The following is a 15,045-nucleotide window of genomic DNA, read 5'->3' as shown; positions in this document are numbered from 1 at the left end:
TGTGTGTAAACAGTCACCTTTTTATTAGGGCTAGTTTGGGATTGCTGTGACTTTAAAAAAAAAACTGTTTCTGCTGTGTTGTGAGAATAATCAGCTATGAATTAAAACAGTTTCGTGTTTGGTAAATAATATTTTTAAAAGTGTTGTCAGTACATAAAACAACTGCAGAGCGTGTTTTAATCCACAGTAGTTTCTAAAAGCAACCTCTGGGCTATCTCTAAAATCTGCTGCCGGTGACCTATAACTTTCAATTAAAGCTGCTTTTTATTTATTTACCAAACACAATAAAATCTAAAATTTTGAACAAAAGCTGAGCGAAACAATCCCAAATAGGGCCTTATTTGGTTTGAATATTTGTGAATACAACAGAAGGCACATGTTTGATCTTTTCAAAATCCTCTCTCTTTCAACAAGTCTATGGCAGAGTTCACTGTACATAGTTGATGCTTAGTTCCTTGAGGATAGTAATATATTTCAGGCCCATCTGGAACTTCCCTCAATTTTTTGCAATGATAAGACTTCAATGTGCAGTAGGCATGGCTACGTTCTCCACCCCCAACTCATTTAAGATCAATTTATCAAGGGTAAGACAAGGAAAGCCTCATTCTGAGAAAATCATTGTCTCCGATTTGGAAGTACTAAATCCAAGGGTAAGCACTCTTAAGTTTTGGAGCTTCTGTAAAATGTCTAATTGGTGGTTCTCCTCAACCTCAGTTCCCTTCAGGATTATCTTGGTGAGGTTTGGAAAGCACAGCAGGTCTTCCAGTAACTCTGTGATTCCCCCAGTCAACTGGAGCTGGTATAGATTTAATACTATATCCATTGGCATATCTCTTCACCGTTTTGCACATCCAGTGATAGAGATCGAAGTTGGTTAAACGTGATTCTTCTTGATTTGAGGATTTCCTCCAAATGTTCAACTCTCTTGATGACTCCAATCGCCAAGACTAGAGAATGACAATTTCTCACTGTAAATGATCTTGCGGTAATAACAAATGCCCTAGTTGCTTCATATTCCCAAACACTTCTAGCATTTTGTAGTTTGTACACCCCGCACACATGTAAGTCTAGAGTTTGCAGAAATACCAAATTAGCTATTCATGATTGCAAGGGTTCCCTCACACTATTGACTATTCTTTAGACTTGAAACCCTCAAGTGAACTAGAATCCCAATAGCACTCAATAACTTTATCTTTCCCTCCATTTGTTCCAACTTCAAAACTCGAAGCAATTTGAACTCCTTGAAATGTGATGGTAACAACTTTCTGGTCCACTTTTGGGTAAAAATATAGAGAAAATTAGATATAAACCCAAAAATTCAACCTTCTATTAGAAAAAACCCATACATACTAATAATAAAAACCTAACAAAGAGGTATGATACAAAAAATAATAATAAATTCTAATACTGAGATGTTATACAAAACCTATCAACATTTAGGCCAACCAAAAACTAAGTCTCCTATATGTTAGATACATACCTTAAATCAAATCATCTAGAAAAAAAAAGTATTCTAATAATCATGTACCTTTTTAGTACATACCTTACAAATAGAACAAATGTATAATATGTTATAAACCTGTGTTTGCTTTCCATTCAAGTGTTTATATGAAAAATATAACATACCTTTTATATAGAAAAAACATACCACAAAATAGATCTCGATTCAGGTATTGATTACAAGAGCTTCAATCAAGGGTCTAGTTCATCAAGTGTATTTGTTTAGAGCTTGTGGCATATTAAGAAATTTTTGACAAAAACATGTTTTATTTTCCATGTCACTTTAATGAGAATATATTTATGTAATCAACAGATTTGGGTGTATATTAAAAAAAAAATCATGCATGGGTTTAATCTAATAGGTGTAGTCAAATTTGGGTTTAAAATTTGAAAACAAAAATTTTTCTCCACGTCTCTGGAAAAGAAATTTTTTTATGAAAATTCCCAACGGGCTTGCTCTGCTAGAGTTGGGAGTCTCTATACCTTTCTCCATCATCGATGGAGTACTATTCCGACACCATTTTCGATGTCGAATCTATCGTGCACGACTCACCTCGTGCCCTGTATCAAGTCATGGTTCGCACCGTGGCCTATGGCAATCCCTGTTGTTCCGATCCTTTCTAATAGTGGATGCTCTGTCCAATGGGGAGAAGAAGATGCTGCAATATCATCTTGGATCGGAATGGCACCGAGAATCGGGCTGCTTCTCCCCATTCGGGCGTGACTGAAGTTGATGCAGTTGTTGGAGCGGTGGTGGGGGTCGAGCTTTCCTCTTGGTTTCTACTTCCCAGATCAGATCTATGGGAATTCGCGGTAGGAGCTTCGTTCGACGGCAGCGCAGCAGTCTGTAGATCTCAGTTTCTGCTCCCCAGATCAGATCTGTGGGAACTCGTGGCAGGAGATTCGTTCGACGGGGGCGCCACAATCCGATGATGGAGGTGCGACAGTCCGGTGCAGGTTTGGGATGTCGGTGACGCAGTTAGATGTCGGCGTGGGGCTCCAAGGTTGGTTTGATCTCAGATGGGGCTATATGATTGGTGTGCAGAAGGGTGGCACTTGGAGTCAAGCGGACGGAATCGGGATTGGTTATTTCCGGCAAGGGAAGGCGGAGCTCAGGCTGGGTGCCCAGAGAGTTTTTGGGTGCCCAATTGTGGACCTGGGCCATTTTTTGTTTGGACTGCTCAAGATGGGTTTTTGCTTGGGCTTTATTTTCTTTTTGGATTCGCATTTGGGATCCAGGGACTCTTCATGGACTCCTTCTTCGATTACATTTTGGATTTGGATTATCAGCTACTTAGGTAGAAGATTGCTCTCTATTCGACGTATTATTTTACGTGAAATAGGCAAGGTCGGTCACACTACCGCCAGTTATCTTTGTTGAGAGAAAATTGCACACAATGAGCGTAAATGTCACCTAACATAATTTCACTCGTATTCATTTAGTGAATAGAGTTTTTATTATTTTGGGTTCGACCCATTCAAGACAGAATGTATCTCTTAATTACAATCCCTTGTTACAGGAAAACACCCTTTGATTCCATTTATGAAGAAACCAATTGAGGGATGTGTGTTTGTTTGTTTTTGTGGCTGCACCCAGATATTTAAATGGGTTGCCTACGTACCCTTGGAGAGGGATCAAGCCACTCGTAGTTCAAGAGTTCCAATGAGTGAATGACTCATTGGAGGGCTTTGATTTTGGAATTAGAGTAGTGTTTGGGATGAATTTGGTTTAAGTGGATTAGGGATTCGATTTTGTGTTTAGGACGCCGTTGCATCTAGATAAATTTGGTTCTAGATTGCCTACATACCCTTTGCGGGATCAAACCACATGTAGTTCCGGCCTTTGAGATTTAAATGGGTAGTTGACCCATTTATTTTGAATTTGTGTTTGGGGAAGGATTTAAAGCTCTTGAATTTGGTTTGGACTTTATTTGTGTGATTTAGAATGGATTTGATTTTTGTGGTATTGGGAGAATTTGACTGGAGTCAGTGATTCATTTGGGAATGGTTGAATTTGACTGGTGGAATCAGAGATTCTGTTTGGAGTTGCGGTTGCATCTAGTAGGTCGCTAGACTGCCTACATATCATGCGAAAGGATCAAACCATTATAGTTCATCTGTAATTTGCAGATTTGAGCTTTTCTTGGTTTTGTACCAAAAACAATCTCATTTTGGGTTTGAAGCATTTTTCAAGAAACCAAAGTCCGGATATTTTGATGTAGGCAACCATGTCACCAAAAGCATTTTGCAGTGTTCATATTGAAACCGGTGACACCCAAGAAGTTTTTCTCTTTTCCTTTCAACCACCTGTGAGAAGCTTATTGGAGACCCAAATTTGATAAGGGCAGCCAGCAGCTATTTTGCTTGTCCACTTTGTTTTTCTTATTTTTCCTTCGCTCCTCGGCCATTCTGCTTCTCTCTTTTCACCGCCTCGCACTGCCGTATCAGAACACTGCGAGCTTGGCTCTAAGCTTTTGCCAAGTGAAATTGGATATGGATTTGAAGAGGTAACTTGATCTGGAGATGGAAGCACGCATGTGTCTTCAACGAGAAGGAATTTCTCAACTCTTGAAGCTCGAAATTTGCTGTATTGCTTCTTCCTGTGAGAAATTGGGTAAGTACCTTCTCCTCCTGATTCTACACTTCAACTAATTGTGGATGCATACTGGTTAATAATTCCTTCTTGTTGAGCTTCTTTGATTTGAAGAGAAATTGATTTTGCTTGTTTTCACTTGCCAGCTTTCTTCAAAATTTCGGGGCATTTCTTCCACTTATTTTGCTGGGATTGCCTTTTGGGCTTCACTCTTGAACACCTGGTAAGCTGGGATCGCATTTTGTGATTCTCTCCTGCACACTTGGTGAGCTGGGATTGCATTTCATGCTTCTCTCCTGAATGCCTGGTGAGCATTGAGACGGGTAATTGCTACCTCAATGAGACGGGTAGGTACTTGATTAAGACTTTTTGTTCTTTGTGTGCAGGCATATCCACTTGAACGTGGCTTCCAAAAGGTGAGTTGTTGCCATGGCATATAATTCAATTATCAAAGTTCAATTGATTTATATTTGTCAGCAACACCACCGATTGGTCTCCTTGTTTTATACCGGGTGCTTGTCTTTTTTTTTTCTTTTCCTTAAAAAGATTGCCCACCATGATGTAATTAAGGTATACTAGTAGCTAGCCTTTGCATTATGCCTTGATTTTGTTTTCTTTTGGTTGAGAAAAGACCACGTAGCTAGGCATCTTAATTGGTCTTTTGTTGTTTGACTTGCATGCCATGTGAACTTGCAGCATGCTTTAACAAATCAACCTTTCTTGCTTAGCTTCATTATATATATTTTGTGGTTCCTCAAAGTACCTGGAGATAGCCTCGTTGTTTAGCTTTTATTCAGAGTTGTAGCACAACGCACTCTGAAAATTATGGTTTTGAAGAGTTTAAAGCTTTCGACTTTGTCATTTACATGAATGCCATATTCTTCTTCTTTTTTAGACCCAGAACAATAATCAATTGTCCATGATCGGTCGTTCTTTCAACCATTCTTTGCAATCCCCTGTTTGACAGAGCCTTTGTATGTGCTGCAGGTACCAGTGGAGGCAAGAACTTTGACAGCGTGATTTCACCGCTGGGATTTGATGGACAAAGTGAGTCCAAATTTCTCAATAGAAGTGAAAGACTTCTGCTTCACAGCTTGGTCTCAGGTTTATGATTTCTTTCCTCCTTGCTCGCAGGTTGTTGGAAATACTCCAAGAGAACATCAAGGGTGAGCTTTCCTCTCCAGACACCAATCTTGATGATTTTGGTTTGTCTCGCTTGGTCAATTCCTTGTGTGGCTTGTTTGCAAGTGGTGCAAGGCCATTTGTTGTGTTGCGGTGGAAAGGAAGACAGGAGGTGGAAGACTTTTGGTGGTGACCGTTGTTGCTTCTGCAAAACAGCTCTTGTGGAGGCAAATGGGCATTGGCCTTGTATGATGGCACTGTTTTCTGCTGCAAAGCACTTGTTGGTACTCAACAAGGCTTAAAAAATTCCACTGGATTGGTCATACACCCATTGATACACATGTATTGTAAACGGGATTGCGACAGCTCCGAGGACCTCCACAGCTCCATGGTGACACAGGTAAAAGAGATGCTGCACAGAAAAAGAAAGTAGCACGGGTGGATCAGAGAGGCCCCAACCTTTGTGTTGTTTGCTTGTTGGCTCCTTGCTTCGATCAAAATTGCTGAACACTTCCTCTCTCCTCTGCAGCAAGGCTTTGCCTCTTTCTTGATGTATTTCATGTGTGTCTTCTCTCCAGTCTTTTCTGCTACCGCTCTCTAGCCTTTTCTGCTCTGCTCCGCTGCCCCCTTTGCTCTTGAAGTCGAGCCTTTTTATAGGCAGCTAGGAACCCAAATGGTTGGCTGAAGATAAGGATTAACTTGCAATTTGAATTCAAAATTGAAGTTATAATTTGTCACTCTGAAGATGATCACAGCAGCAACAAAACTCCAATTTTCACATTTGAAGCTTGAACCAGTAGCTTCTTCAAATAGATGGCAAGCCTTCTGACCCTACCTGTTCTACCTGTTATTGGTGCCTTGGTTACTGAGTCTGCAGATGAAAATTAAATCAGAGAACATGGAGAAAATTCTACTCTATAGCTTTACCAAGGACAAGTCTCGCATAAGATCATGGAGCCGGCAAGCTTTAACCTTCCCATTTAAACCAGGTTTTACAACTTGAACGATGCACCTCCACCAATTCACTTGATTAGGAGATTATACGATACATCTTCCATTGTCTCCACTGAACCATGCATTTCATCTCTTCTGCAGTCCACAATTGAGTCAACCATTTCACCGGTACATCATAATCTTTAGGAAATTGGGTAAATATAGAAAGCCTAGATTTAAATGGGATGGCAAGTCATCAAAACTCAATGCCAAGGTACCTGAAGCGCCATTTCACCTGGTGCCTTTCTTGATTTCAGACAAGAGATCGATATCTCTTCATTGTATATGAAGTTACTTACTAAAACAACTACAATAATACGATTTGAAAAATAATTTGGATCCAACAGACGAGCCCATCACTAATGAAGTAATGATAATTCGGTATAAAGTTAAGCTTACCCAGAAGCTCTATTACTATTGGTCAGTTACCTAATACAATAAGGCCTGCATTGCACCCACATGTGCGAGTACCAATGTTTCCTTGTACTTGCATTTCACAGTCCAATGATACTTTGTTAGCTTTGAAGAACAAGTGAGCTGTTAAATATCGAAGCTGAATAAGATTCAGAACATAGATTCTCTTGATCACCAAAACATGAATACTCTTGGTCTCAAGAACAGCATTGGATGGAAAGACCTATAGTGTGCTAGTTAACTACTAGTGATGCTAAGATGAGGTTCTTTCACTTGATCACCACCACTTCAATTAGATGTTCTCTGCAGATGGTCCCTAGAAATTGAGCTGCTGTTCTTAATGTGAGGTGTATAACCTAGAGTTAATTATGATATCAAGTTATCAACCCTGCACTAAATTCCATTCTATTCTAAATGAACCAAGATTTGAGTTTGGCGTACTAAGACGGGTTTTGATGCTGGTTGGTTTCAAACTTTCAACTAATTTCCTGCTGCATAACTAAAGTGTCTATCTCGGTGGTTCGAAATGTGAAACCTGGAAAATTCCTCCAACCTGGGTTTAGACAGGGATATCAGTGAGATTAGGGATATCATATCACACATCCATACCTATTGTCAAATTGTTCCAGCAGTCGAGGACTACTGTTAAGTGTAAATCCTAAAGTTAATCATGATATAAACTTTTCAATTGTTCTAGCATGCAGTTATATTTCTACAAAACTCCCAGAGTCTTGCATATATACATTTTTGAAAAGTCTCAAGACTCATCTATACGAAAATGTTCACCTAGTCAGTTGCTGACCAAGAAAATAATACTCAATCACCGTTGGATGTAAATTAGTTGAGCATAAATTATTTGGTCAGCAACTATGCAGGCAAATGAAGTGTCCCAAACCACCGGGCAGCCTTCTCACTTCAAATTGAACTTGCAGATTTTCCCTCACTACATGCCAAAAAGATAGAGACCTTTATTCTGAATAATAGTTTCAAAAATCTATCTACTTAAACCAATTTCCAGTGGGAACAAAAACTCAACAAACCTCTAAACATACTCCATTAACACCATTCAACAAAAAAGAAAACAGCCCTCCTAAATTTAACTGAATTACACCATATTACTTCATTACTGCTTTCCCGTATCCAAAAGAAAGCAAACACAAGATGCTACAATAGTGGTCACATAGAATAGAAAAACAGAACATTAAGATAATCCCGCCACAAGTGGGAACTAGCTATTACATACACATTGTGATCATTTGTGAAGACGATATGATGGAATTGCCAGTAGATGCTTGGCCCTAGGAACCGTTATTCCAAATTCTTCCGTCATGTCCAAATCATTCGGTGACATGTTTTCTGGAAGTTCCCAATCAAAACAATGCACAAGTTGCGCCAGCACTAACTGGACAACCGTTAGGCCTAGTTGAATTCCAGGGCAACGCCTTCGTCCGGAGCCAAAGGGAAGAAGCTCAAAGTGGTTTCCCCGAAGATCTATACTACTATCCACGAACCTTTCAGGTATGAACTTCTCTGCTTCAGTCCAAGCATTTGGGTCTCTCCCAATCGACCATACATTTATCATAATGCGCGACTTTTTGGGTATGTGGAAGCCATTAACAGTGCAATCTTCAGTTGATTGATGGGGAAGCAATAATGGTGCTACCGGATGTAGCCTCAAGTTTTCCTTCACTACCATGTCTATGTACTCCAACTTCTCCAAGTCTGACTCCTCCACCATCCTCTCCATTCCGACTACATTTGCTAACTCTATTTGCACTTTCTTCATTACCTCTGGATGCCTGATGAGTTCGGAGAGTGCCCACTCAATTGTTGTTGCCGATGTGTCCATTGAGGCGGTGAGCATGTCCTGCAAAGAAATTCACCATTGTTAGACAGAATGTGGAAAAGAGATCCTCTAATATGTTTCTCCTTTCACTAATGACACTTTTTGGACATAGAGTAAAGCGTTAAATCAGAATCATTCTGACCAAGAAACTATTGTCAGTCTGTCACCCATTGGGATTCATATCAGAAATATAATATATTAAATTAGAGCTTAAAGCAATGCATTCTGGATATGAACACTGTATCAGCAAAACAAAAAATAGAAGGAACCTAAATAGAAAATAAAATGAAACTCAGACAAGAATACCAAGACAGATATGTGAACGTGCTTAATTGTATATATACTTACCAATATAATGGCTTTGATGTTTGAGCGTCCGATTTGGTACGCAGATTCTTCAGACTCCATGAAGCCCAGCATGACATCAACAAAGTCCTTGGTTCTTCTTTCTCCATGATCCCTAGATTGAAGATGCTCCTCCACAATCTTCTCCAAAAAGTCATCAAAGACCTTGTGAACAGCCTTCATTCGTTTAGTGAATCCTTGGAGATCAAGTGGAGCAATGCAAGGAATGTAATCTCCCAAGTTAGGGGCAGCTCCTAATTGCAAGCCTTCTTGAATCACGGATTTAAAACCCCTCTCACTAAATTCCTCATCCGAGTATTTCTTCCCAAAAACCATCCTGCAAGTCATGTCTGCGCTAAGAGATGACACCTTGGAGCTCAGATCAACCGAAACACGTTGTTCCTTGGCTGCAGACTCTCGAATAGAATCCACCATGAGGGCGACCTCTTCTTTCCTCGTTGACTTGAAGGAGTTGATTTTGTGGTTGCTAAGTAACTCAAGAGTACACATCTTGCGCATGTCTCGCCAGTAAGAGCCATACTCAGCAAGAGTCAAGTTCCTTTGGCCATAAGAAATATGCTTTGAACCTTCGTGAGGCGGCCTGCTCGCAAACACAAGGTCGTGGGTTTTGAGGAACAGCTCGGCTGCTCGAGGGGAAGAGACGACAATGACAGGCACAAGGCCTAACCGCATGTACATGATGTCACCGTACTTTCGGGCCAGTTGATGCAGATCTTTGTGAGGGAACTTCCCTAGCAAGTTGAGGCTTCCGAAAATGGGAAACCCTCTCGGACCAGGAGGCAACCTCTTCTTGCTTCTCCATGACCAGGATTGCAGGACGTAAACAAGTCCAAGCAATCCAACTATCACCCAAATGAAAGCCATTTCTCAAAGGTTAAGCTAGTTCTCGTGTTTGGTGTTTAGTGTAAGAATGCTCTGTTTAAATAGGCTCGGTTTAAGATTGTAGGGTTTTGAATTTTAGGGAAATGGTTGAAATTCAACAAAGGATGGGCACATGTTGTGTAGCTTGGTGGACAAGTACCGAGGTTATTCATTTCTTTTATTTTCTTGGTGATAACTCCTAGTCTGTTTTCCACAGATAGATGTGCCCAGCACACAATGCTAGTATAATATCCATACAAGGATAAAGGGTTTTCTTTTGCCGCCACCGAAAGTCCTCGCAGCAATAATAAAGAAACCATTGTCTTCAAGACTATCCAACAACTAAGAGATAGACATGTTTCTGTGTTTTTTCTGTGTAGCCAAGTCCTACTTGTCTTTCTAATATCCAACAACAAGGAAACACACAAAAACAATATGCATAGATGTAGAAAATGATGATGCAAAGTCTTTAGGGGGAGCCTCATCTTCGTGTTCGTCGTCCTCCATTGCTTGTATTTGAAGCCAGCATGGTCTTTTAAAATTTTCTCTCAAATAAGCAAGTCTTTTATTCTTTTTTCAATTAGTTGAATAATATTTTGGGGCCTTGACCCAACGCCCCAAAATGAGCAAAAATTATTCCACTTACCCCAGCAACAGATTTTTATTCCCACATACCCAATTTGACACTAAATGACCATTATACCCTCAACTCAATTAAAAAATTACAAACACGCCACTCAACATCAATCTCACATCCCGATCTCTCTCCCCCTCCGGCGCTGTTTCTCTCTCCTCCGCGCTTTCTCTCTAGCCTCCGGCGCCGTCTCTCTCTCTCCTCTGGTGCTGTCTCTCTCTCTCTCTCCTCTGCATAAAATCCTCCACTCGATCGAGTGCGAGCTGTGATGCAGATCTCAGTTCCGCGGTTCAAATCGCATTTCTAGGCGCATTGAATCTGGAGAGAGGGAGAGAGAGAGAAGATGGGATCGAGCGGCAGTAAAGCCACGTCGTCGTCGTTTCCCGGCGATAGTGGTCGAAGGCGACGATCTCCTCGTATGTGGATGAGGAGGCGATTGATGATGGGGTTGAGGCTGGTGGAGCCGGTGGAGCGGAGCTAGTCCGGGACGAGGTGGGAGAGTCGGATGTGGATGAGGAGGGGGAGGAGGCCGAGGGTGTTGGGGCCGGGGAAGGAGTAGTCTTGGAGGAGGTTGCAGCCTGACCTTGGTTGGTCGGAGCCTAGCCCTGAGTGGTCGGAACCTGGTTCTTGAATATCAGGAGTACCACTCGATCCTTTTCTTCTTCTTTTTTTTTTTTTTTTTTTTTTTTTTAGTTTTTTGCCCGGCCTATGTTCGAACCTTTCGTAGAGTGCTTTAGCTTCCTTCTCCCAGTTTGGAATGTATTTTTTGAGGTATTGAGGAGCATCTGTACAATGATTTTGTTTCTGATTGAGTATTCTTGCAATATAGTCGAGAACCTAGTGGAGCTTTTACTGTTTCCAATATTGTTTTCACATGTTATTTTCTGTGCTCTTTGGAGTGTGTTAAGGGTCTATTGGAGGGTAATAGACGTCTATTGGGGGGCAATAGACGTCTATTGGGGGGCAATACATGGCTGATAGTCATCTATTGGGAGGGCAATACATGGTTAATAGACGTCTATTAGGAGGCAATACATGGTTGATAGTCGTCTATTGCCCCTTTATTGGGGGGCAATAGACATCTATTGGGGGCAATACATGGCTGATAGTCGTCTATTGGGGGGCAATACATGGCTGATAGTCGTCTATTGGGGGGCAATAGACGTCTATTGCCCCCTAATAGACGTCTATTGGGGGCAAAAAAACTTTCCGGTGGGTGGTAGCCGGTGATCGGAATCCGGCGGCCGTTGACCGGATTCCGGTGAAAATTGGCCGGATTCCGGCGAAGTTGGCCGGAATCCAGCGGCCGGTGACCGGAATCCGGCTGCCGGTGACCGGATTCCGGCGGCCGGTGACGGGCTCCGGCGAAGTCTCCCATGGTTTCTCTCTCTTCTATTTTTTTTTTCTCTCTCTCTCTAAGTAACAAGGGGGTGAGGGTAAAATGGTATTAAAAAAAAATTAAAAACAAAAAAAAAGGTATTAGGGAAGACTCCCTTAGAGTGTATTGGGTAAGAGAGAATTAAAAAAACTTAATGGGGTAAGTGGGAAAAAAATCCCTAGAAATGGGGTAAATGGACAAAACCCCTAATATTTTTTCTTTGAGTGTTTTTATTAGGACCTCCAATCTGCTCACTTGACCTCACTTTATTATAAAATAATTATTAAGGACAATAATTATATCAAAAAATATTATAATTATTTTTTTCTAGACTTTCCAATTCAATAATATTAGATTATATTCTTTATTATTTTCCTTATCTATTTTCATTTTTCAATTGAGTTAATAATCAACAAATCAATTCTCATTCAACTCAAACCCAAATGGCACAGATACATGCCTTCCCTTGCCATCTCTATTGACAAGTCTAGGACGTAGCATGTTAGCACTACTGATTAGACAACCAGTGCTCACTTTATTCAAAAGCAAGCCTATAACTATGAAAAAAACTAAGACATAGTAAATAGGCATTCAATAAAAATTTAGATTTTCTCCAACCCTTCCAAGCTAGGGCTAGGAGTTTTGGGCGAGCCGATCCTCCTAGATCCCAAATCAGAAACCCCATAGACCTTGAGTCCAAAACTTGAAGTCCTAAAGTAGGATTAAATTGGGGCACCCAACTTTGTTTGGACACCCAAACAGAATTGGGCCTCCAACGTATCTTGGGCCACAAAACTGATTTAGGAACCCAACCCACATTAGTTTTTCCCTCTACTGCACCGTTCAAGATCGTGGCCTCCAAACCTTGGTTCCGGCGATCGATGTTCGTCTTCACCTCCCTCCAAAAGCGACCTCGTCTCCTCGGATCCCCACCGCGAGTCCAAATGTTGCCATAGTGGTTTCTGTCATCGCCATTTTGAATGTTTTAATGATAATCAATTTGGCTAAAAATTTGCATAAGTGATCTACACATTAGGACTTAAAAACTGAAAGGTTGTGATGCCAAAATATGATCGAAAAGTTGGTCTAATACCCTATCCCTAGAAAAGACCAAAATAGGGTCCCTTCTAGTGAGGGATCCCTTTTTTGGTCCTTTCTAGGGATGGGGTATTAGACCAACTTTTCTATCACATTTCAGCATCTCAACCTTTCAGTTTTTAGGTTCTAATGTGTAGATCATTTGTGCAAATTTTCAGCCAAATCAGTGATCGTTAAGGTATCAAACTAGATTAAATCAATGAAAGAACCAAATTTGTCAAACTTGAACCGTTCATATTTATAATCTTAAATCCTTATTTTGAATGCCTTAACGATAATCAATTTGGCTGAAAATTTGCAGAAGTGATCCACACATTAGGACCTAAAAATTGAAAGGTTGAGATGCCGAAATGTGATCGAAAAGTTGGTCTAATGCCCTATCCCTAGAAAGGACCAAAAAAAGGATCCCTCATGAGAAGGGCCTTGATATATATAGAGGACCCTTCCACTAAGGGATCCCTTTTTTGGTCTTTTATAGGGATAGGGCATTAGACTAACTTTTCGATCACATTTCAGCATCTCAACTATTCATTTTTTAGGTCCTAATGTGTAGATCATTTCTGCAAATTTTCAGCCAAATCGGTGATTGTTAAGGTATCAAACTAGAATAAATCAATGAACGAATCAAATCTGTCAAACTTGAACCGTTCCTACTTATAATCTTAAGTAGCTGTTTTGAATGCCTTAACAATAATCAATTTGGCTGAAGATTTGTAGAAGTGATCTACACATTAGGACCTAAAATCTGAAAGGTTAAAATGTTAAAATATGATCGAAAAATTGGTGTAATGCTCTATCCCTAGAAAGGACCAAAAAATGGATCCCTCACTAGAAGGGCCCAGTATATATATATATATATATATATATATATATATATATATGAAGAACATAAGCTTGAATATTAAAGCTACTCAATCTTGTTTATATATATTGGATTTGGATTCAGCTAAACTTATCTCTAACAAGAGATGCATGCATACTTGTGAAGAAAGATGCGTGAGCTTAATTACCAAGGCATTTCGAACCTTAGGGTTTCAGAGAACGCCTCCCACGGGTAGGCGATTCTGCACCTTCCTCCATCTCCAATGGAGTAAATTTCCGGTGCCTCCTTTGGTGTCGCAGTTGTTGAGCACAGCCCTTGCCCCCTCTTCCTTTTTTCCATTTTTCTCCAAGAAGTCGAGGTCCTTGACCTGTCTTGAGGCGATGGTTTTCTCTTCTACCCAGACTGCTTCGCACTGGGTTTTGGAATTGCTTTCGGATCGGCGCCCAAGATTGGTGGCTGCCGGCGACTAGAAGGTTTATGATTCAGGGACTCCGATGTCGTCTTTGAGGTCAGAATTCGGATTAGGAGTTGCTCCGGCAGGGCTGCAGTCGGATCGGTGGTGGCACTATGGTTTGGGGGACCCGAACCAAATCTGGGATCTCGAACCTACTGCTTGGTGGCTGAAAGTTGCAGCACGCCGGGCGTTTGGACAGAAGATCTTTTGGGTTCAGATTGTGTCGAGGATCAGGGTGCTACGGCTGGAGGTGGTGCGAGGTCCTCCCAGCGAGGGATTTTCCTCTCGATGTCATGGCGGCACAACTAGACGAGGAGCGCTGGGGCTGGTTGTGGTTGGTGAGGATGGCGCCGTGGGTTCTTCCACCGGTGACACTCTCCGGCTGCAGGCTGGGGTGCACAGATGTTCGAGTGTCCAGAGTGGATTTGATGCTAGGGTGTCCATGTGCTTGGGTGCCCAAATCAGATTCAAATGGGCTTGGGCTCTTGATAAATCTGCTTTGGCAGACTTGATTTGGGTATCAGGCCAGACTTGGATCCGTATTTGGGATCCGGGTCACTTACAAATTTGGATCTTGCATCCGAGACAGCTGCTCATATTGCCCTAGTATTGGTTATGGCTCTTAGGAATCCGTTTACTAATTTTCAAGTTTCTGACACCCTCGATTACTTTCGGACTCCTGGTGAGCGAATCACCTCTCCTAGGTGATCATATCACCGGTTACGGTTACGGTTATGGTTACGGTTACAGTTGCTATTACATTTACACTGCTCTCGTGACATATGCAATGCAGCGATGTCATTCAGCATCAAGTCACATCTTGGTTACCTTTCATTCTAGATGCGTTTGTGCATCTTGTTATCCTTTATTGTTTTTGCTTCATTATAGATGTGTTTGTACATCTTTTTATGCTTTATTGTTTTCTTTCGATGTTTTTGCATCGCTCCATGTAACCCTCAGTTA

The 15,045-nt window shown here is 41.2% G+C and overlaps 1 protein-coding gene and 2 long non-coding RNA genes across 4 annotated transcripts; 1 reads left to right on the top strand and 2 right to left on the bottom strand.

The window, feature by feature from the left end:
* The first annotated feature begins 3,889 nt into the window (after positions 1–3,889).
* On the top strand, positions 3,890–6,524 carry LOC121050233. 2 transcript variants are annotated; one of them, XR_005802427.1, is made up of 5 exons: positions 3,890–4,114; positions 4,240–4,400; positions 4,480–4,509; positions 5,081–5,140; positions 5,228–6,524. It is a non-coding gene; the product is annotated as an uncharacterized LOC121050233 (long non-coding RNA). The 2 variants fall into 2 exon arrangements; XR_005802428.1 differs by lacking the exon at positions 4,480–4,509 and having other exon boundaries at positions 4,240–4,440.
* Positions 4,613–7,383, bottom strand: LOC121050234. Its single transcript, XR_005802429.1, has 2 exons — positions 6,143–7,383; positions 4,613–6,059 (listed from the first exon to the last, which is right to left on the bottom strand). It is a non-coding gene; the product is annotated as an uncharacterized LOC121050234 (long non-coding RNA).
* A 270-nt stretch (positions 7,384–7,653) lies between these two features.
* LOC112172934 (cytochrome P450 71AU50) lies at positions 7,654–9,746 on the bottom strand. The gene is made up of 2 exons (XM_024310444.2): positions 8,817–9,746; positions 7,654–8,489 (listed from the first exon to the last, which is right to left on the bottom strand). Exons 1-2 carry the CDS (start codon positions 9,696–9,698, stop codon positions 7,875–7,877), a joined length of 1,497 nt encoding a protein of 498 aa, XP_024166212.1. The 5' UTR covers positions 9,699–9,746; the 3' UTR covers positions 7,654–7,874.
* Between the last annotated feature and the right edge of the window lie 5,299 nt (positions 9,747–15,045).

Source organism: Rosa chinensis, chromosome 6, assembly GCF_002994745.2.
Source record: "Rosa chinensis cultivar Old Blush chromosome 6, RchiOBHm-V2, whole genome shotgun sequence".
Classification (NCBI taxonomy): domain Eukaryota; kingdom Viridiplantae; phylum Streptophyta; class Magnoliopsida; order Rosales; family Rosaceae; genus Rosa; species Rosa chinensis.
This window is presented reverse-complemented; position numbering and strand designations above follow the sequence as displayed.

What these genes read in the sequence shown, in the direction of transcription:
- LOC112172934 (XM_024310444.2), bottom strand. Translation starts at nt 9,698, where the DNA reads ATGGCTTTCATTTGGGTGATAGTTGGATTGCTTGGACTTGTTTACGTC. An exon ending in ACATCAAAGCCATTATATTG is followed by an intron (nt 8,490 to 8,816) that starts GTAAGTATATAT and finishes ATTTCTTTGCAG; the next exon opens with GACATGCTCACCGCCTCAAT.